Source organism: Drosophila nasuta, chromosome 2R (genome assembly GCF_023558535.2).
Source record: "Drosophila nasuta strain 15112-1781.00 chromosome 2R, ASM2355853v1, whole genome shotgun sequence".
Classification (NCBI taxonomy): domain Eukaryota; kingdom Metazoa; phylum Arthropoda; class Insecta; order Diptera; family Drosophilidae; genus Drosophila; species Drosophila nasuta.
Genome location: NC_083456.1, coordinates 19,226,413 through 19,246,638, shown reverse-complemented (window position 1 = coordinate 19,246,638; position 20,226 = coordinate 19,226,413). Strand labels below are relative to the sequence as shown.

General features: G+C 38.9%; 4 protein-coding genes across 8 annotated transcripts in view; 2 read left to right on the top strand and 2 right to left on the bottom strand.

Annotated features, from left to right (window-relative positions):
* LOC132786035 (serine/threonine-protein phosphatase 2B catalytic subunit 1) overlaps positions 1-10,313 on the top strand; it is a 111,510-nt gene extending 101,197 nt beyond the window's left edge. The window contains exons 1-13 of one of the 5 annotated variants that reach the window (XM_060792415.1): positions 4,367-4,484; positions 5,143-5,435; positions 6,643-6,974; positions 7,046-7,157; positions 7,338-7,483; positions 7,605-7,822; positions 7,879-7,972; positions 8,251-8,376; positions 8,457-8,538; positions 8,808-8,882; positions 9,088-9,172; positions 9,240-9,337; positions 9,700-10,313. In XM_060792415.1, the coding sequence (XP_060648398.1) occupies positions 5,237-5,435; positions 6,643-6,974; positions 7,046-7,157; positions 7,338-7,483; positions 7,605-7,822; positions 7,879-7,972; positions 8,251-8,376; positions 8,457-8,538; positions 8,808-8,882; positions 9,088-9,172; positions 9,240-9,337; positions 9,700-10,016 (1,884 nt within the window). In that variant the 5' untranslated portion in view covers positions 4,367-4,484; positions 5,143-5,236 and the 3' untranslated portion in view covers positions 10,017-10,313. Of the gene's footprint in view, positions 1-4,365; positions 4,485-4,978; positions 5,436-6,642; positions 6,975-7,045; positions 7,158-7,337; positions 7,484-7,604; positions 7,823-7,878; positions 7,973-8,250; positions 8,377-8,456; positions 8,539-8,807; positions 8,883-9,087; positions 9,173-9,239; positions 9,338-9,699 lie in introns of those variants that run through there. The other 4 variants (XM_060792413.1, XM_060792416.1, XM_060792417.1 and 1 more) reach the window with 4 other exon arrangements.
* A 1,619-nt stretch (positions 10,314-11,932) lies between these two features.
* LOC132785474 (alkaline phosphatase 4) lies at positions 11,933-15,866 on the top strand. Its single transcript, XM_060791590.1, has 3 exons — positions 11,933-12,321; positions 14,075-14,316; positions 14,392-15,866. Exons 1-3 carry the CDS (start codon positions 12,156-12,158, stop codon positions 15,754-15,756), a joined length of 1,773 nt encoding a protein of 590 aa, XP_060647573.1. The 5' UTR covers positions 11,933-12,155; the 3' UTR covers positions 15,757-15,866.
* Positions 15,867-16,199: 333 nt separating this feature from the next.
* LOC132785475 (MICOS complex subunit Mic19) lies at positions 16,200-17,469 on the bottom strand. The gene is made up of 3 exons (XM_060791591.1): positions 17,388-17,469; positions 17,119-17,290; positions 16,200-16,956 (listed from the first exon to the last, which is right to left on the bottom strand). The coding sequence occupies exons 2-3, from the start codon at positions 17,231-17,233 to the stop codon at positions 16,397-16,399; spliced, it is 675 nt and encodes a 224-aa protein (XP_060647574.1). The 5' UTR covers positions 17,234-17,290; positions 17,388-17,469; the 3' UTR covers positions 16,200-16,396.
* A 549-nt stretch (positions 17,470-18,018) lies between these two features.
* Positions 18,019-19,440, bottom strand: LOC132785130 (odorant receptor 74a-like). The gene is made up of 3 exons (XM_060791123.1): positions 18,562-19,440; positions 18,165-18,347; positions 18,019-18,103 (listed from the first exon to the last, which is right to left on the bottom strand). The coding sequence occupies exons 1-3, from the start codon at positions 19,435-19,437 to the stop codon at positions 18,047-18,049; spliced, it is 1,116 nt and encodes a 371-aa protein (XP_060647106.1). The 5' UTR covers positions 19,438-19,440; the 3' UTR covers positions 18,019-18,046.
* Positions 19,441-20,226: the final 786 nt, after the last annotated feature.

Below are 20,226 nucleotides of genomic sequence, written 5' to 3'. Positions count from 1 at the left end.
ACATCCTGCTCGTGTATTTGCCCCGCTCGCTTTTGCCCTTAAATTCGCCCGTCGGCCCAATATGTTAATTCAATTTGCTTGATTGCAATAAAAAAGAGAAGAAAAGGGCAAGCCAAAGCGAGAGTGAAAATGAGAGCGAGAGAGACAGAGACAGAGACCACCCGCAAGTTTGTTATAGATTTGCTGTCGATTCGATTGGAAGCATGGGGCACATTACCAGCTGAGCATTTGGCAGTGCAAGCACGCGTAATGTTATGATTGGAAAATGAAAATCATTTACGTGCGTCGATAGCGCACCGTCAATTTGCAGCCCATATAAATCAAATCTAGCAGAAATATATACACACACAGAAGGAAGGAAAGCTGTTAGGGGAGGCTGCGGATATATATCGAGACACGCAGCAAATATCGGAGGAGGTGTCAGACAGCACAGGCCAATGAATCGCGTGTGTGTCAATTAATGCGGCAACGTGCAGTGCATAATCAATTGAATGGAAATCAAAGTCAAGTCATCAGCTTTCAGCAATAATATCAACTGGTCACTTAATGATTGCGCATTCTATCAATACAGATTTGTCAGCACATTCTTTAAACTATTTATATTAGCGTTCGCTTTCTTTTAATTGCTATTCTAATTTTTAAGAATTCCATTCAAGTTAAACAACAAGTGTTTTCTCCTAGAGTTATGTTAATGTTTCCATTGCTGGGTAAACGGAAACTGACCTCTACTTCACAAAAACACAAATTGCCAGACAAAAAAGGCTAGCATACTTTTATGGGCTAGGGACCCAACGAATTGTAAAACCCAAAAGCTCACTTTAGCACTCAGATACTTTTCAATTAGGAGCATTTTTATATCTACGGGTATTTGCCTGGTAGTACAAATCGAGTTAAACTCGAAATGGGTCTAACGAGAAAAACATTCAAAAGAAAAACGCATAAATGAAAACTAAATATTTGCACTGGCTTTTCCAGGGTCTTGTTATTGCTGGCAACTGACAACAGCTAAGCAGCACAAGAAAAGGTTTTCACAAAAAAAAAACTTATTCTGCCCCAGACAACAGCAACTACAACAACAACAACTACAATGCCTGCCTATGAGAGCCTAAATAACTAAGTCAATAAATCAATTCGACATAATTTTACGTTGATTTTTTATACTCGTATATCTGAAGCATTTTCTTATTGTTTTTTCTTGGATGCCTCGGCAAATCCCAAACAAACAAAAGGCAAAGAAAAACATTTGCCAAATGTTTGGCAGCGGCAGCAGAAACGCCAGAAACGCGTGTGTGTGGGAGGAGATAAAACAATGATAACAAGTCAAGAGATTGGTACACATGGGCAAAAGATACATAAACAATGATAACTGCAAAGTTTATCAATTTGTAAAATGGCTGCCGCAGACAGAAATGCTGCAGACAAAACAAAAAATGAAGTGCAAACACAAAGCAAAACCACAGCTCGTTAATATCGCAATGTTAACATTAACAGTATGCTGCCATTACATTGCTGTTAACGTTAACAGAAAGCTCATCTAATGGGTTGCGGCACTCGCTAAACGTTCTGAAAAAAGCTCTCATTAATATTTCCAGCACCAAAACGTAACAGAACAAATACCACATTATTATTTGTTCGTATTCTACACGCTTTAAGACAAATTCTATCTTTCTTTAATACAATTTCGTCAAAAAGACTTGCACCATTTGATCCATGTTAAGATAAATGCATAATTCTAATTGAAATAAAGCAATTCGGCTACGTAATTTTCAAGTGCCAAAAACTGAAGATATATTTAAACCAAAACAAAAACAAGAACAAGAGCAAGAAAACAAAAAAAACGAAAAGTTCAAACAATGAATGAATTGTTTTTGCTACGTGTCAATATTATGTTTTTTTCTATTTTCTATTTGTTTGGTTTTTGCTTTGCGTTTGTTTATAGGCCAGGAAGCCAAAAAGACTGAATCAGCGGCGAACCATAAAAAACATTGTTTTATAAATAAGTGCACACTTTAGTGAGTAGCGTACGCGCTCTGTTCATTGTACGAGTATATTCAATATTCGTGGGGGCAAAAAATGTTAAAAATAAAATACAAAATGAAATTCAAATTGAAATGCAAACATGTGCTGAAATGAATGTACAAGTGTCAACTTTGATATGCGAGCGACTTGACTCAACTTGACTAGAAATATTTTCGCCATCGTATTTTGCACAAAATTAGGCAACAAAATTAGCACCCCTCAATACAACATTCACAAAGCATACAATATGCGGTGGATAAACACAACAACGATCTTCGAGTACTCGGTACTCATTGGGCAAATGGCAGCAGCCCAAACAAAACATTTTTCTAATCAATTTAGCGCGTGTTCAAATTAATCACATACAGATGACTTCAAGATGAATCTTCAAGTGCGCAGCGTTGACCATTGGTCAGTGCCCAACAACGACAATACCAACAACAACAGCAATAACAACAACAAAATCGAAATCAACAATAACAACAACAGCGACAAATGGCAACGGCATCGGCATCGACAACGGCATTGGGGGCCCCTTCTAATTGCGTTCAAGAAATGCTGGCAACGATTTTGCGGTTATAAAAATAAATACTTATAAATAAGTAAAGTATATAAAACAGTGAGCATTGCCAAAGCACCCAAGCACCCTCCACACCTCCCACACTTTTCCTTCGGCCAGCGTTCGGTGTTCATCGATATAACGAATCATAATAAGTGCAGATGTGTAGACAAAGCTGAAATGGACAACGGGACAGCAGACAGCGGACAGACTGAGTTTGCTGTCAGCGCAGTGCCAAGAAAAAAAAGGTATCGATGCATCCTCCTCCTCCATGGATGCTTCCATCTCTGTCTCACTCTAATATAGTATTCGATTTTGTGACTTTTATCGGGTGACTTGCCTTTGTCTATCGAATATATTGTGCTGTGGGCGTGATCTTGGCCAAATCCCAATGCCATGTTCAGGTTCAGACCCTTGGAATGCACAAAGAATTCTTAGCGCGAATTTCTATTCCGATCAAAGCAGGTGCTAGTTTTGTGCTTGTCAGCGAAGATCGCTCAAATAAATACACATATCACGAGAAAATACAATATATTCATTTAAGATAAATACATATTAATTGACCATCAAGAACTGTCATCAGTAGCAACAACAACGACAACGACATCAATGACTGCGACAGCGACAACAACAAGTTCCCCCTCGCACAAATTGTTATTAAAATATTGCCACGCTTTCTCAGCTTATGTTGTCTCTCTTCTAATAAGTTGAATCTATTGAAATAACTTAACTAACTAGGAAAACGAATTTTAAATACCCTTTAATCTCAATAGATAAATATATTTTAAAAGTAAATGTATTTTTCTTTGTATTCATTTTAACTTTTTCAAAAGAAAATTATTAATATTTTATGTCTGCCACTTTGTGACCTAAATATCATATTAAAACGTTGCTAAAGAATTTGTGGTACAATTATTTCTGCTATTTCGAAAACACTTTGTAGTAGTAAATAGTAAAATGGACTTTAAAAGTATTTTCTTGTACGCTTTCCCAATATCCGATGGGCAATTAACCCGCCGAATCGAAGCGATCTGTTGGAGAAATCGCCGAGAGACAGCAGATTCGTAGTACGGCGTCTGTATGTATGCATTTAGGATATATATTTTTGCACGAGGCGCGCACAAAGTCAAGACTATGTATAATTATAGCGACACCCACCTATTGGCGCCCAATTTCTGGCCGAGCACGCATACACAATATCACGGACAAACCGACAGCAGACAGCGGACGTCGGACATTGGACAAAAGAGCGGAGATGTCTCACTCACGGTCAAGTTGAAAAACATTGAGAGGAGCGTCGACTGTTTGCAACAACGGATGTTGCTTTGGAGCATGCCTTGGAGGTGGTTTTGTTTATGGAGGCCAAATTAACAAATAACAGCAACAACAAAAACAACAACCAATAATCGCGTGTGTGTCACATTAACCCAATAAATAAACAAGAGATTCGAGATTGTTATGCTGCCAGCAGCCGCGAACTCTGCGAGAGAGATTGGCGAGAGTATATATTTTTTTATTTTTAACAGAGGACCACAATCGAGCAGTCAAGGGCAGCGGGCAAAGGGAAAAACTGGACTCTCGGCGATAGAGCGTCAAATCAGCCTAAAGATCTCAGCAGATCAGAGATCGCAGATCGCAAATCAGAGATCGGAGATCGGAAAGAGCGAGGAGCCGAACGAACGTTCGCTGTTTTGTCGATGCGTTGATCGTTGTTTTTAATGTGTCTTTGATGTTGTCTAGCTCTGGCGAGTCGTTTTGCGAAAAATTGTATTCGAAAATTTTGTTTCGCTCGGCTTTCAGTATCGAGGGAAATCACGACGCGCCAACTTGGTGGAAATGCCAGTCCGTGATCGCGTCAAATAAAGCCCACAAGGATACGCTGCTGAGGCTGCTGCAACGGTGCAAAGTGTGTGACAAAGTGCATAAATAAATTCAAATATTTAAAAATACATTTTCAAATATAATACAAATGCAATTTCACATATAAATATAATAAATAATGTTACATTGTGTTCTATCTAATTAGCACAAAGTGTCAAAGCGTTATATGGCTGAGCTAAAATGTTGCCCTTTGCCAAGTGAAAAGTTAATAAATTTGTGAATAATTGCACAAAATTTAAATATTAATTGCTTGGCATTTATATTGAGTGTATTTTTGTGATTCAGTGTGTGCGTGTGTGTTTGTGTGTGTGTTAATACACATTGTCCGAGGAGCTGTCTCTATTAGTATTTGCTAGTGCCTGGCTAAAAATAAATAAATAAAAAGATACATATACCAAATAACAACAAATTTTATTTATTGCCCAATATATACTTACACACATGTTTGTGTGTGTCTTTCTGTCTCGGCCAAAGGCAAATAATTTTCTAATTTTTAGCGCTACTAACTTTTTTTTGCAGCACTAAAGCAACAGCAACAACAAGAATTTCATCTCATAAAATTTATATTAAAAAAGTAATAAAAAAAACTAGCAGTAGAAATTTAACACAAGACAAAAACAAAAAAAAAGAAGAAACGCCAAAATAAAAACGAAAAATAAAAACAAATTCGTCGTGAATTTCAGCGGACAGTTAAGAGCATATACATTAGGAAACTAAAAACAAAGAAAAAAGAAATTATTAAAAACATAAACCAGATAAATAAAATATATCAACAACATGTCCACAACGTCGCGAAGTTCGCTCACGAGAAAATCTTCGCTGGCCAAAAGTGGCAGCACGGACAAAACAACAAGCAAATCATCATCCTCATCAAAGGCCTCCTCCAACACAGCATCAGCAACGAAATCAGATGCGACGGGGAGCGGGAGCAAACAGAAAATGCAATACACAAAAACCAGGGAGCGCATTGTCGATGGTACAGTTTGATATCAACTTTTTAAAATAGCATTTAAGTCACTTGAATTGAATATTGAAAAGACATGATATTATCCAGATACATCCTTGATATCGATTTCTTCCATTTCTTGAATTAGCTTAACTTTTTAAATTTATGGTGTCTATATAAATATTTAAATTGAATATCTAAACTAAATTAACAACATTCATAAGAATCTTAATTAATCTTCTTTTGGAATTTAGATTTCCATCAGTCTAGTTATTAAATTTTTGTCTAAAACATTTCAAATTTGTCTCGTGATGTTTTTTGTTGTCCAAAGGCTTAATGTTAATGCTCTGGCTAGGTTATTAATATGCCATTATATATAATCTCTTAATATTTTATTAGCAATTCAAGGTTCGCCATAAACATATTTTTTCCAAGAATCATTTATTTTTAATATTATTTTCTTTAAGTATTTCCTTTGTTTTACGATTCGCATATAGTAGAATTATGTTAGAAAAAAAATTAACTGTCAATCGAATTGAATTTCAGCCAAGAAAAATAATTGCTGTCATTTTTAATGTACAATTTTCATGGGGTAATTACCAATTCCTCATTAAATGTGCAGGAATGACCTTGACCCAATTGATAGATTTATACTCAACCAAATGGGCTATTAGAAGACTGCGCCATATATGCCAACATACGCTTGCATTGATTGTTATAATCACAGTTTATGGCATGATAAAATTGAATTTAAATTAAATTTAAGCAGCTATAATAAACAGCATTTGTCTTGCGTTATATATTACATTTTTATTGGCGTATTCCGCTGAAATTTGAACATTTCCCCCAGAGATTATGACAATCCAAATGTGTGCAGGCCGCGTTCGTCGTGTTCGTCTGTCCAACTGCTGTCCCGACTGTCTGTCTCTGTTTTGACTGTATGTTTGTTTTTGTGTGTGCCAATCAATTCTCGACTTTTATATTCACTCATTCAAATTTTCGTAATTAGCGTAGAAATTCATGTGCATTCGCTGGCACATGCCACATGGGGCATATTTGCGTACCTCGTAAATCTGGCCAAGCTAGGCCAACTCAGAAATATTGTAGTCGTAGTATTGGCGTTAAGTTGCAGCAGCTCGTTAACATGCACAACAGAGACGTTGCACGCTGCGTATACGCAATTGATTACGCATACGCATATGTTAACGAAGTTGTTCACTTGCTTCCCCTTCTGCAGATGTGCCCCTGCCGCCCACACACAAATTGACCATGTCCGAGGTGTACGATGATCCCAAGACGGGCAAGCCCAACTTTGATGTGCTGCGTCAGCATTTTCTGCTCGAGGGACGCATCGAAGAATCCGTTGCGCTGCGCATCATCGACGAGGGCGCTAACCTGCTGCGCGAAGAGAAGAACATGATCGATGTGGAGGCGCCGATCACAGTGTGCGGTGACATTCACGGACAGTTCTTTGATCTGGTCAAACTGTTCGAGGTGGGCGGTCCGCCAGCCACCACACGCTACCTCTTTTTGGGCGACTACGTGGACAGAGGCTACTTCAGCATAGAGGTAAGTGAGTGTCAACTGCAGCATACAATTTGCATATGCTTAAATCTCTCTCTCTCTCTCTCTTCATTTAGTGTGTGCTTTATCTATGGTCGCTAAAGATCACCTATCCAGATACGTTGTCGCTGCTGCGCGGCAATCACGAGTGCCGTCATCTAACCGAATACTTCACCTTTAAACAAGAATGTAAGCTAATTTTATTCTCAACATTTCGCAATAACACAAATCTATACTATTGCGATTTGCCCACTCGCAATCATTTAATTATTTGTTTAAGGCTCTTTTGAGAGCCGCAACAAGTGCATTAAATGCCACCACCTTTTGTCGGTTGTCGGTTTCTTTCTCACTTTTGCTTGTCTGTTGCAGGCATTATTAAATATTCGGAAAGTATTTACGATGCATGCATGGAAGCGTTCGACTGCCTGCCCCTCGCCGCGCTGCTCAACCAGCAGTTTTTGTGCATACACGGCGGGCTATCGCCAGAGATTTTCACACTCGACGACATCAAGACGGTAATAAATTTGGCAGGCGAATGTCTCGCTGAAATGTTTACAATCATCTGTCAATGTTGTTTTTGTTGTTGATTTCATTTTCATTTTCTTTCTGTGTTCTTTTTGGTTTTGTTCTTGGCAGCTGAATCGCTTCAGGGAGCCACCCGCCTATGGGCCCATGTGTGATCTATTGTGGTCCGATCCGCTGGAGGATTTTGGTAATGAGAAGAGCAACGATTTCTTTTCCCACAACTCTGTACGTGGTTGCTCCTACTTCTTCAGCTATGCGGCCTGCTGTGAGTTTCTCCAAAAGAACAATCTCTTGTCCATAGTGCGAGCTCACGAAGCTCAAGATGCGGGGTAAGCTAAGCTTTGTTTTTAAATTGCATTTCGTTTAATATTTTTTTTATTTTCAGCTATCGCATGTATCGTAAGAATCAAGTAACCGGCTTCCCATCACTGATCACCATCTTTTCGGCGCCAAACTATTTGGATGTTTACAACAACAAGGTATGAGTTGGCCAATGCGATCAACTTTACTTTGGCACATTTGTATATTGAAGAAATGGATGAAGAAATTTTGTTGGCGTTTATCTATTTTTAAATTCCATACGCAAATCATTTTTGCTGCACCATCTACTACTGCACAAGTCTGCGAGTATTTTCCGTAAATATTTCTTTTCCCTTTTTGTTTTTCATGCTTTTCGCCGTCGCCGTCGCCGCCACCGCAATGCGATGCGCAAACGAAAAAATATTGTCAAAACCCATTGTCGAACATTTGACAAAAGGCAGCTGTGCTCAAGTATGAGAACAACGTGATGAACATAAGACAATTCAATTGCTCGCCACATCCCTACTGGTTGCCCAATTTCATGGATGTCTTCACCTGGTCGTTGCCCTTTGTCGGCGAGAAGGTAAAAACACAACTTCGACCCCTCCGCTGAATAATTCAAGTTTATTGCAAAGTTATCTTTGTGTCGTTCTGCTTCGCTAGGTGACTGAGATGTTGGTTAATGTGCTCAATATTTGCTCAGATGATGAACTCGTTGCGGGTCCCGATGATGAGCTGGAGGAAGGTATGTATAAAATTTACGTGTATACAGAGAGAATCCTTGTCTCTATGTTAGTGTCTGTGTTGGTGTCTAAGTGTCGTATACGTAACAAATAGTACAACACACAAAATTACAATTTAATCTTGTATTAAACTGACTTACTATTCTCTGAATCTGCACACAAAATATGTAATAACAAAAAAACAACAACAACTACAACAATTTGTATGTACAACAACAACAACAACAACTATCCTACACAACTCCCCACAACCCACATCAAAACGTCGTAGAGCTGCGAAAGAAAATTGTGCTCGTGCCGGCGAACGTCAATAATAACAATAACAATAATACGCCCAGTAAGCCAGGTAAGCTCAGTGTTGAACCGCAGCGCGCTTCTGCTCGAGAGCTTAACGTAAGCTTTGCACAGCTTTGATCTGCTTTTGGCGTCGTAAAGCTTTACCCCAAATAGTATGTAGTACATCAGCCAGAGTTGCCACCTTTGTTAAATTTTAGATGCATATCGCGTATCGACATGCAAAAACTAATTGAGTTTCAATGTATTTCACACAGCTTCAATGTCGGCGCTGCGCAAAGAGATTATTCGGAACAAGATACGCGCCATTGGCAAAATGTCGCGTGTATTTTCTGTACTGAGGTGAGCAGAGATTCGGCCAATAGGCGAGATTGTTTTAAGCATTTCAAACTGTTGTACACCTTTGCAGGGAAGAATCGGAGAGCGTTCTACAACTAAAGGGTCTGACGCCAACGGGCGCATTGCCAGTCGGCGCACTTTCTCGTGGACGTGATTCACTCAAAGAGGGTAAGTTAAAATATTTTTTTGTATATACAATAATTGCTATACTATTTAAATTTTGGTTGCGATTAGATAAAAATTGTAGAAGTTGTTTAAGGAATACTTTTGTAAGCGGAAAAACTTCTACTGCAATGCGGCGTTACTTAATTTAGCTGACGACCTAGTATATTTTACACTCAATGGTATATTTTTAATGTATTACTATTGCTTTCTTACTTGCTTTTTTTGATTTAATCAACTTAAGTAGAAGTGTTTGAAATTGTCTTTGCTTTTTCTTTTTTTTTAATAAGTTTCCTTTTAAATTCTACTTTCATATAGTTCTAATAAAGTATTTCACTTATCGTCCCCATTATTTTGTTCTCTTTTAGCTCTGCAAGGACTGACCGCAGCCTCACATATTCACTCCTTTGCCGAGGCCAAGGGATTGGATGCCGTCAATGAGCGAATGCCGCCACGTCGGCCTCTAACGATGAGTGCCAGCAGCAGCAGCATCACAACAATCAGCAGCACAAGCACCAGCAACAACAACAATAACAACAACAGCAGCACAGCTAAGAACAGCAATGGCAATGGCAACTCTGCTGCTAGTAGTGATGCCACTCTGACCAAAACGACCAGAACTACCGTTAGATCGGCCACAACGAGCAACGTGCGCAGCGGTTACTCAACGAAGCGTTTCTCATAGTCAACTTGGATCAAGGATTAGTCATTGCAAAACACGTTTTATTTATTTATTTTTAGTTAATTTTCTCTCAGTTTAGTTCAATTCACTCGATTTACTTTCTGTATTGCGCTAAAAAAAATATGTTTATTTTCTGTTTTTAGCACAAATTTGTATGAAGCAATTCATTTCTAATGTGTAGAACTTTCGTGGAAGCAAATGCAATACATATAATACATATTATATACTAGTGAAAATTTATACGTGACATGAATAATTTTTAATAAACCTGACAGCAAATAGCGAACCAAAAACAAAAAAAAGAAACATAAAATATTGTTTATATATATTTAAACAGCTCTTGAACCAAACTCGCACACCAAAGATACAATTGTTGCGTTTTAGATATTTGAATTATTCGAGTGAGAATCGGGATCGCAGGTGGAGGGGAGAGGCTAACCAATGTCAAATACAGCTGTCGACTTGACAGCAGCACAAGTCAAGCGTAGCAGATCAACAAAAGAAAAACGCGAGTCATAAAACACTACACTGTAATAATTAACCAAGAGTAAACGACAATCATCATAATAGTCATTGCTTAACGTCAATTCCAATTGAAGTTTTTCATACTCGCTTTTTTTTTGTGTTCAGCTTTTACAGTGCACATTAAAAACGTGCGCAATCAGAACACACAGATAGTGGGAACTAAACCCTTCAGCGACTACAGTGAACACTAACAAACACTGACCTTATTCACTTTATGATTAGCAAAGAGAAAGCACGTTTTAGTTTGATGTCCAAATGTCTGGCTGAAATTAAGAGCTATATATCATGTTATCGACATATCTTTATTAATATGACGGTAGCTTAGCTAGGAATTAGTTTTAAGTACAAAGTGATATTATTAACAACAAAAAAACTTTGTTAAGTCGCAGTGAGTATCGGCTAAGAAGATCAAAATATTTGTGTAAAGTTCCGGCATACGAGATAAAACTGAGACGCAACAAAATTTGAGCATAACCATCACGTTTACAAACAAACCAACAAAACTGTCCGACAACTGAGCGATTTATGAATTAGTAACTAAAAGCAGACAGCTCTGCAGAAGAGTTGAAATAAAATTGTAGATTTGATGCACAGATTAGTCAACAATGGGACAATAGTTCCAATTTTATACGAATGCGGTAATCTTTTATTATATGGAATATAGTAAAGATGTAGATCAAATGTCGTGTAATACTTGTGCACTACACAGTGTTGGCGCCTCTGTAAACGAATGACAATTGTATGACATTGACCGGGGTTGAACTGGCATTCAAAGATTCTCTGACTTCAGGCTGCAGATTGCGAGATAAACGCAAATATGTTGCCCAATATTCGGATAGCGCAAACATTACGCATACGCACTGTTGTTGGCTTCATTTGTTTTCGCTGCGCCCGTCATAAGAAAAAGTTTTATCAATTCAACGAAAAAGAACTAAGCAAGCAATAAATTCATCTGCATCACGAATGAGAGATACGGCATCCGCTTTCGGTCAACTGATAAAAACAAATCAGTCAGAAATCAGTCAACGCGCAGCAGCCGACGACACCAGATACACGTGCAACGAAAGCCGTAATTCACCGGATTGGCACATGCTAAAACCCAAACAAGTCGTAAACCCGAAACAAACATCATACAATAAAGATTTATGTGGCCAAATGAACGTTGGAGGGCTCCTCAAGCCCGCCAAGCCAGTCAATGTGCCAGACAATAAGTTACTGTTTAATCGTTTTATCAGCGCTGCAATTCGAAATAGAGGTAAAGCCATTGCGAGAACTCGTACTGCCGATTCGCATAGTCGTCGTTGTTGTCGTGTGTCAACTTCGTGCACAACCGATGTGTGTGTAGGCGGCAGCCAATAGATCGTGCTTCCATATAACGGCGCTTCAGGGCTTACGGAGACGTCAGTCGCTAATTGTGACAATCCACAGTAGGCGGGAGCTCGATTATAATTCGCTGATCCGTTCCGTTAAATCGCATTCTACAAAATTTAATGGACTGCTAAAAGTGTCCAACGCATTCCAAACGTATTCACACACCCACACAAAGCAAAATCTGTGATATATATAAATAAAACTCAATCTCGGTCGGCAGCTCGACGACAATTCAACAAGTTCAAGATGCATCCCGTTGTTCTTCTAATTGCCTGCGGCCTGTTCATCGGCACTTGGGCGGCCACAGTCCAGCCACCTCCATTGATTCAAACGCTCAGCGCTGGCGGCGACATTGGACCCGAATTTAAGCTCGATCCGGCTTTGGAACAGGACAAAGACAGCGGGTTGGAAGGTGCGTTTCCGAAAAATTCCTTCTTATAGAATATATAAATAGTATGCAATATAGAACACGTTGACTATTATGGCGCATTCAGACGTTATATTTACTACGTGTTAGTTCCAGTTCAGCTATTTGAGTTCAATTATGCAATCTCAGAAGTATAAAGTGAAAAAAAGTGCTTTTGTGGCGATCGCAACACATATTTTCAAGGTCTGCCTTGTGAGTGAAAACCTTGTATCAAGATCAGCAGATCTCTAATTATTTGAACATCTATCAACTAAAAAAAAAAATTTGCAATTGCAATTAATGATTTGCTTTTTTATAGAGCAAGCTTCGGTACTTAAGCAATAATTATAATCATTGCCATCACTTTTAATTGTAAATTCTATGTTGTATTTAGTGTTCAAATCCAGTTTGCTATAAACACGTGATAAATAGACAATTATTCTGTACATCGCAGATGAAGCAAAGTACAGCCCTCAACTGGGGAAACCCCTTTAATTATATGAATATGTACTGCGCTTACAAATTGTAATGAAAAATCAATCGGAATTAGTTCCTCAACTTCCTGTTGGCAGATAGCATAGCAAATTTCGCGCACGATTTTCCAATTATAATGGAATTCGCCAGATTACGTATGTCGAAAAATTCTGTGCTGACAGCATTTCAATTTGGCAACAACAAATTTCTAATTAAGATACAAAAACGTCGTCGAATTGCGTGTTAACCAAATGGCAAACAAAATACAAATAGCAATTAATTAGAACACTTTTAAACAGCTTCACAGGTGTTAAACGCTACGTTGGTAAGATCACATTCTGGCAATTATAGTGTTAATTGTAGCAAGAACTTAACACTGCTGAAAAACATTTTTAGTTATTTATTAGTTTCGATTTCATTGACAATGCAAATTAGCAGTCGAACAACGCGACTTAACTGTAACGTGCGTCAGTGTCGAGGTTTCTTGGCTTTTTGGGGGAGCGAACAAAGGGGAAACATGATAACACCTGTTGCATATTAAAGAAGTAATGATATAATATGGTATATCTAAAAAACGAATATTATTAAATGGCTGTCGAATTGACAGAGAACCTAGAGACAAATGCATTTTATATATGCATCGAATAAATTTTGTAAAAAGAAAAAAAAAATATTATAATTTATTTTTAAATTTCGACAGATGACGAGGCTTGATAATTGCTGTCTGTCATATTTTATTATTTTGCATTTAAAATATAATTTCTCGCTTATAAAAATAACAATAAATGAATGCAAAGTAGTTGTTGTAGTTTATCTAACTAAAGCTAGAATCCATAAATTGCCAAGCGGCAAACTGAGTTAATTTAACAGCTAAGTAAACCCCAGTCCAGAAATAGAATGTCTCGAATAGAGAAATGGAATAATTTTGTAAAGCTAACATCGGTTCACCGCAAAGGTAGAGAAGCTTATAGGCCCTCAAACCGTTTTGTGGAAACGCTTCTAATGGGCCTTGTGTGCTCAACGAGCGACTTCCAGATATTTGCGTCGTCTACTACACATACAAAAAAACTAAATCTAAATAATTAGTAAGAGCGGTTCATACTAGTAACGATCAAAGCAGTACGGACGAGTGTCAAGTGGGTCTCACTAGAAATAATTAAAAAAGCGACATCGACATCGACATCGAAATGTCATGAATAAGTATCTAGCTATAGGTAGTTATAGTCGTAGTAACTACGACCGTGACTTACTCAATGTGTTTTCCTAATTTCCATTTCCATCACAGATGCGCAATTCTGGCGTCGCGTAGGTCTAAGGCAGCTGAAGAAGATCATCGATCAGGCGCAGAAGACCAAGGAAAACTCGTATAAACGCAAGGCGAAGAACATTATCATCTTCATTGGCGATGGCATGGGATTGTCAACGATTAGCGCTGGACGCATCTATAAGGGGCAGTATCTGAAGCACGGTCATGGCGAGGAGGAGACGCTGTCATTCGATGACTTCCCCTACACCGGTTTGGCCAAGGTAGGTGATCAAGCGATCAAGTGATAACAAGTTCGATTCGGTTCGACACTCAATTCAACCTCATCTCACACACAGACCTACAATGTGGATAAGCAAGTTCCGGATTCGGCGGGCACAGCCACAGCCATATTTACGGGTGTAAAGAGCGACTATGGCGCCATTGGCATGGATACCACACGCTCCAAGGTGAATGCCACCCAGGGACGTCTCGATTCCATCATGGACTGGGCCCAAAGCGAAGGCAAACGCACCGGCATCGTAACCACCACTCGCATCACTCATGCAACGCCAGCTGCAACCTTTGCTCGCATCTATCATCGTGACTGGGAATGCGATACGGAGGTGCCCAAGGAATCCGTTGGCATACACTCTGACATTGCCCGACAGTTGGTAGAGAATGCGCCTGGCAACAAGTTCAATGTAATCCTCGGCGGCGGTCTTTCGCCCATGGGAGCACTCAACAAGAGCGAAGTACGCACCGTGAAATTCGAGGGCGGCACCGAAACAATTTGTGCACGAGGCGATGAACGTAATCTGACCCAGGAATGGCTCCTCCAACATGCCAACGATAGTGTGCCCGCAGCGCTGGTCACGAATCGCGAGCAACTGGCGAAAGTGAATGTCAAGGAAACGGATTATCTGATGGGTTTGTTCCGTAACAATCACATTACTTATTCGATTGCTCGCGAGGAAGGCGAACCTTCGCTCCAGGAAATGACCGAGGCTGCGATTTCTGTGCTCGAGCGAGGTGACAAGTCCGCTGGCTATGTGCTGCTCGTGGAGGGAGGACGCATCGATCAGGGACATCATCAGAACTATGCGCGTGCTGCACTCCACGAAGTCTACGAGCTGGACTTGGCTGTGCAGGCGGCTCTTAACATGACCGATTCGGATGAGACTTTGATTCTGGTCACCGCGGATCATTCGCATTCCGTAACCTTCAATGGTTATCCGCAACGAGGCGCTGACATCTTGGGTGCAGCCAATCTGCACAAGCCCCGGGATCCAATGGTGTACGAGACCATCACGTATGCCAATGGACCCGGCTACTTTGATCATTTGGCCAACGAGACGAAGCCCGTGAACAGTTCCAATGTGTGGATGGCACTCAAGCAGTTCACCAAGACGGAAATGGAGTCTCCCACCTACAGGCACATGGCCACCTTGGCACTCAAGGATGAAACGCATGGCGGTGAGGATGTGATTGTCTTTGCCAGCGGACCTGGTTCCAGTTTGGTGCGCGGCGCCTTCGAGCAGAATTATCTGGCCTATGTGATGAGCTATGCTGGCTGCATGGGTCCTGCCAAGAACTATGATGACTCCTGCAAGCAGCACTCGGAAAAACACGAGGACCATGTCCACAATGTCACAAGCAACGCCGTCGCCCTGACACTCGAACTCCTCTCTCTGGCCACCTGTTTGGTCGCCAGCCTGCTCTAAGCTGGCACAATTCCTTACATATATATAAAAGATATATGTCGTTGTCTAGTATTACGGGTTTTGTAGTTAACTTTGCTTAACAAGCTAATAAAAATGATTTAGTTTAACAAGGGTGTCTCATAAATCTATAGTTCACATAAAAACTATTCGACTTTCTCAATATTTCTATATCAAAACAAGCCAAATATAATCTTTTTTTAGATTTAGTCGATAGTTATTTCGTTTATCAGTTGAATATGTTTCTGTTAAACTAAGATGCAAAAATCTTGATTGGAAAATCAGACTATTGTCTCTTCCAGTTCATTGTTTTTTATCGAGCTGATACATTTTCAATTGCAAGTTACCTTTAGTTAACAGATAACGAAGTGATGCATCCTTAACAAAATCACGTTCTTTTTCTTTTCGAAAGTTCTTAAGTTTCAGAAATAATTAAAAATTCAATGTAGATTTAGGCAATAGATAACCACATCTCTTTCTTTATATATTAAATTAATTCACTATTGTTCACAATTACACGCTCGTTTCGCAGCAAGTGGTGCTGATCTTTACACAGCTCTCTGAAGGCTTAAGGACGCATTTAGGAGCAATCAGAAATTAATATTTAAACAAATCATATTAAGTCCGCACACACAGAAAGTCTTTAAGCTGCTTTTGGAACAGCCGCCTTCTTGCTGTCAGCTGTTGCTTTAGGCGCTGCCTCTGGCACGCTGTCGAGCTTCTTGATACGATGCAAGTCCACACACTGCTTGAACTGTGCCACCTCATCGATGCAACGCAGTGTCTCGCCGGGATTCGCACGATAACAGGCCAGCAGCTGGGCTTTAAGGTCCTGGCATGGTGGCGTCTTATGCGCAGCGGCAGTGCTCACGAAGCGCTTATGCACGCCCTCCACAGCGTTCGCATACTCCGTCTCCATGATGGTGTTTGTCTTCTTGAGGTTCTCCTCCAGCTTCGTCATACGCTGACGCCACTGTTCGTCGTTCTTCTGCAGCTCCTGGTTCATCTGACGCTGCACATCGGCGGCGCTGATTGTGTGTCCGCCTCCCTGCACATAAACGGGCGTGGGACTCTGATAGACAACTGTCGGTGGCGCAACTGGAGCAGCAACACCGTCTGTGGCTTTCACGGGCGCCTTCTTGGCCGGCTCTTGTGACTTTGATGCCGGTTTCGATTCCTGGGCAGCGGCGGCATTGTCACGTGCTGCAAACAATGAAGATTCGATTAATTTGCATATTCAAAATATAAATAAATTGTCATTTGACAATTGTTGCATAACCACTGTTCGCCAACAATACAAATTTTCCGCAATCAGCGGACTCAGTGCAAGAATTGTTTGTGTTTTGATATTCTTTTTTGCTTTACCCTGCTGTGTGATTCCCTGTTTCAGGCGCTTGACCACATCATCGGATATGTCGAGGACGCCAGCAGGATTCTCCATTGATACAGAACGTGGTTCACGCGACTGTTTTGCACCCATCTTTGTTGCTTTGCTGCTCTGTTTGTTATTGCTGTTGGCCCCTCGCTATGGCGAACCCTGCAGAACGATTGCAAAATTAGTATGCGATGTCATTATTGCAATTATTCGCTTTGCACAGATTGTCGCGATTGTTAAATAATAAATAAATAGAAACCTTTTCGTCTGCAAATCTACGTTCTCGCGAGTCGTTCGGAATGAGTTCGCTCAAACGATTCATCGAACGGAACTAGTTCGTGTTCGATAGTGGCAGCGAAACATCGATTACATTATCCGTGATATCTCGAAACATCAAACAGATAATTAATATAAATAATTTAATTGATATCCTATGTTTGTCTTGAAACTTTTTCTATTCAACACCAGCTTAGTGTTGTATTAATAAATATATTAAATATATTTAACGTTTTCGAGATATATAACAATAAAAAACCCAAATAGCGAAAAACATTGTTTTTTATATGAAAGACCCAAAACTAATACTTAGTGCAGTTGAATAAATAATTTGATTTATAAATGTTTGACAAAAAACATGTTTTGGTAATAAAGCAATCACAAGTCCTCTAAAATATGCTCCTCCGCTTAGTAATAATCGAAAATCGATTATAAATTTCAATTGAACGTTAATTATCGTTGAAATTGCGGCTAAACTTTACCACAGGCTCATTTTATTTATTTGTAACCTTTTAATAAGCATATAACACTACTTCATAACATTTCATTTATTGCAGTTTCTTGTGACTTAAAATATTGTTAATTTTGCAAGCTATGTGTGTTTTTCATTTTTTTCTTCATCATTCTAGCCCTTCAATATATTTAATTGCTGCTCATCGATGTGAGGAAAGTAAAGTACGAAAAGGCTCCTTGTACTATCTATATTAAATAGAAATAATGCAATTTATATTCATTCACATTTCAAGTAATTATTATTTACCTTCACAACAGAAGTTAGTGTAACACTAAAATAATTTAAGCCAGTTAGCGAAAATGGTGTTGAGTTTAGCTCAATAGATAATATGATAAGCTTCATAAGTTTTTTATTCTCTTCAACATTGTCTGAGCGATAAATGATTTGCTCCCAATCTCCACAATAGTACATCATATCCAGCTCGTTTGTCTATTTTCAAGTGATATTAAACAAATGAATCTATAATACTAAAAAGCACTTACAGTCTCATATATAACTGATCCAAGATAACCAAACGAGAATTGTTCAATAAACTTGGAGATGAACCAGAAAATAAAAACCATATTCTCCGAAGGAGTCTGTAAAAAATTTTAATTATGTACTTGATAGTATGGGTTAAAAACGTAATCAAAACAACACATACTTTGTATGATATAAAAAGTAATACACATAGAATTAAGGCACTGGCTGCAAAGCTAATAAAGAGCCGAAAAGTGAAGAGTCTCTCGAGGTTTGCAGCAAAATCATTAAGATCTATATTCCGTTGCAGTATTTTGATAAGTTCTCGACGATAATCCGCGGCAATATTCGTACTATCATTTGATTCCAGTAAGCGAGCTGCAGCGAGCCGCAAATCTTTACCAAGTTGCAGATAGCAAGCGTTCAGATGCATCAAAAGCTCTCCTAGCAAATTCAGATCTCCAAAGAGCATTGTGATGATTAATATGCCCACCCAAAAGTTAATCCCAATAAGTATTAAATACTGGGGCATTTTGGTATTATCGAAAAAGTAGACTTGCTTGTAAATCATTTCCCGTCCACCAGCTAAGATGTTCACGACAAACTCCTGGAAATAGTTTAACATGGTCGCCACATAGAAAACTGTTATCAAACGCGGTCCCAATAATTGCCGTGAAATCCTTGAGAAAACACGCTGATCAGATTCCTGCGGTACATAGATATTGGTGTAGAAACGTTTGAGCAAGTCCTTTAACTCGTCCCTGTGATTAATTACATCCACATATCGAACAATCACTTCAGTCTGAAGAAGTATAGTTGGTAAGCCAGCTGAAAAGTCTTCAATATCCTCAAGATTATTCAGTAAATAATGTGCGTCTAGCTCAGCCTGAAAGCAATGCATCAGAAAAGCAAAGACGATTAGAAACCGATCTATATAACGATCCCGTTCAGTAGGATTATCCTCCCTGGGCCACATCACAGGATTTCCGCGACTATACAAATTCAGTGACCAGGATAACTTCACTATTTCGCCGTTTCTTAGTCTTGGTTGGAACCGCATCGCATTGACTGAATTAATCGGACTTGGATTAACAATTGGAAATATTTAAGTGAAGACCGCTCTTTTATATGCATTAAGTGACTTATATCCTTAAGTTCACCTGTGTCTACTTAATAATAAATAAGATTTTAATTAGCTTGCAAATGAGCGAAAAACAGAGAAAGTTTCTGCACTCGACATTATTTATTCTTTTTAAGAAAACTATGTATAATTTTGCATTATCCTTGAAAAGAATTGTACGCTTAGGTTAATTGTTTTCAAAATCATAGATTTTATTTCATTTTAGCGCCGGCTCGTGTTTTCTTTTCGACAATTAATTACATACAATTACGAGTAAATGTCCTTTGCTCATTTTTTTTTTCATCTTCGTTATTATTATTGTTTTTATTATTTGTATTTGTTGTATCTAATATTGTTGCAATTTGTTAATTCTCGGATTACTTATTGTTTATACGTTTACCCTTTTTGCTTCTAGTATAACTTAAGTCCATCAACATTTCTATTTTGTGTTCTTAAGTTGATGAATTTTTTTTTTGCTTGTGAAATGTATTTTATTGAACTTGTATGTTTGTTGTGTGTATTACATTATTCTTAGCTGTTTTTGGAAAATTGCTGACTGCTTGCCTAGTTTCGACATTTTCAATATGATAATAATTATAATAATAATAATATACATTTAGAATAAATATGTCTGTTGTTATTTGAATGGCGCGTGCGGGTTACGATTAATTATAAATTTTGGGTTTTTTTTGTTTTTTTGTTGTTAAATATTCCGATGAACTTTATCGC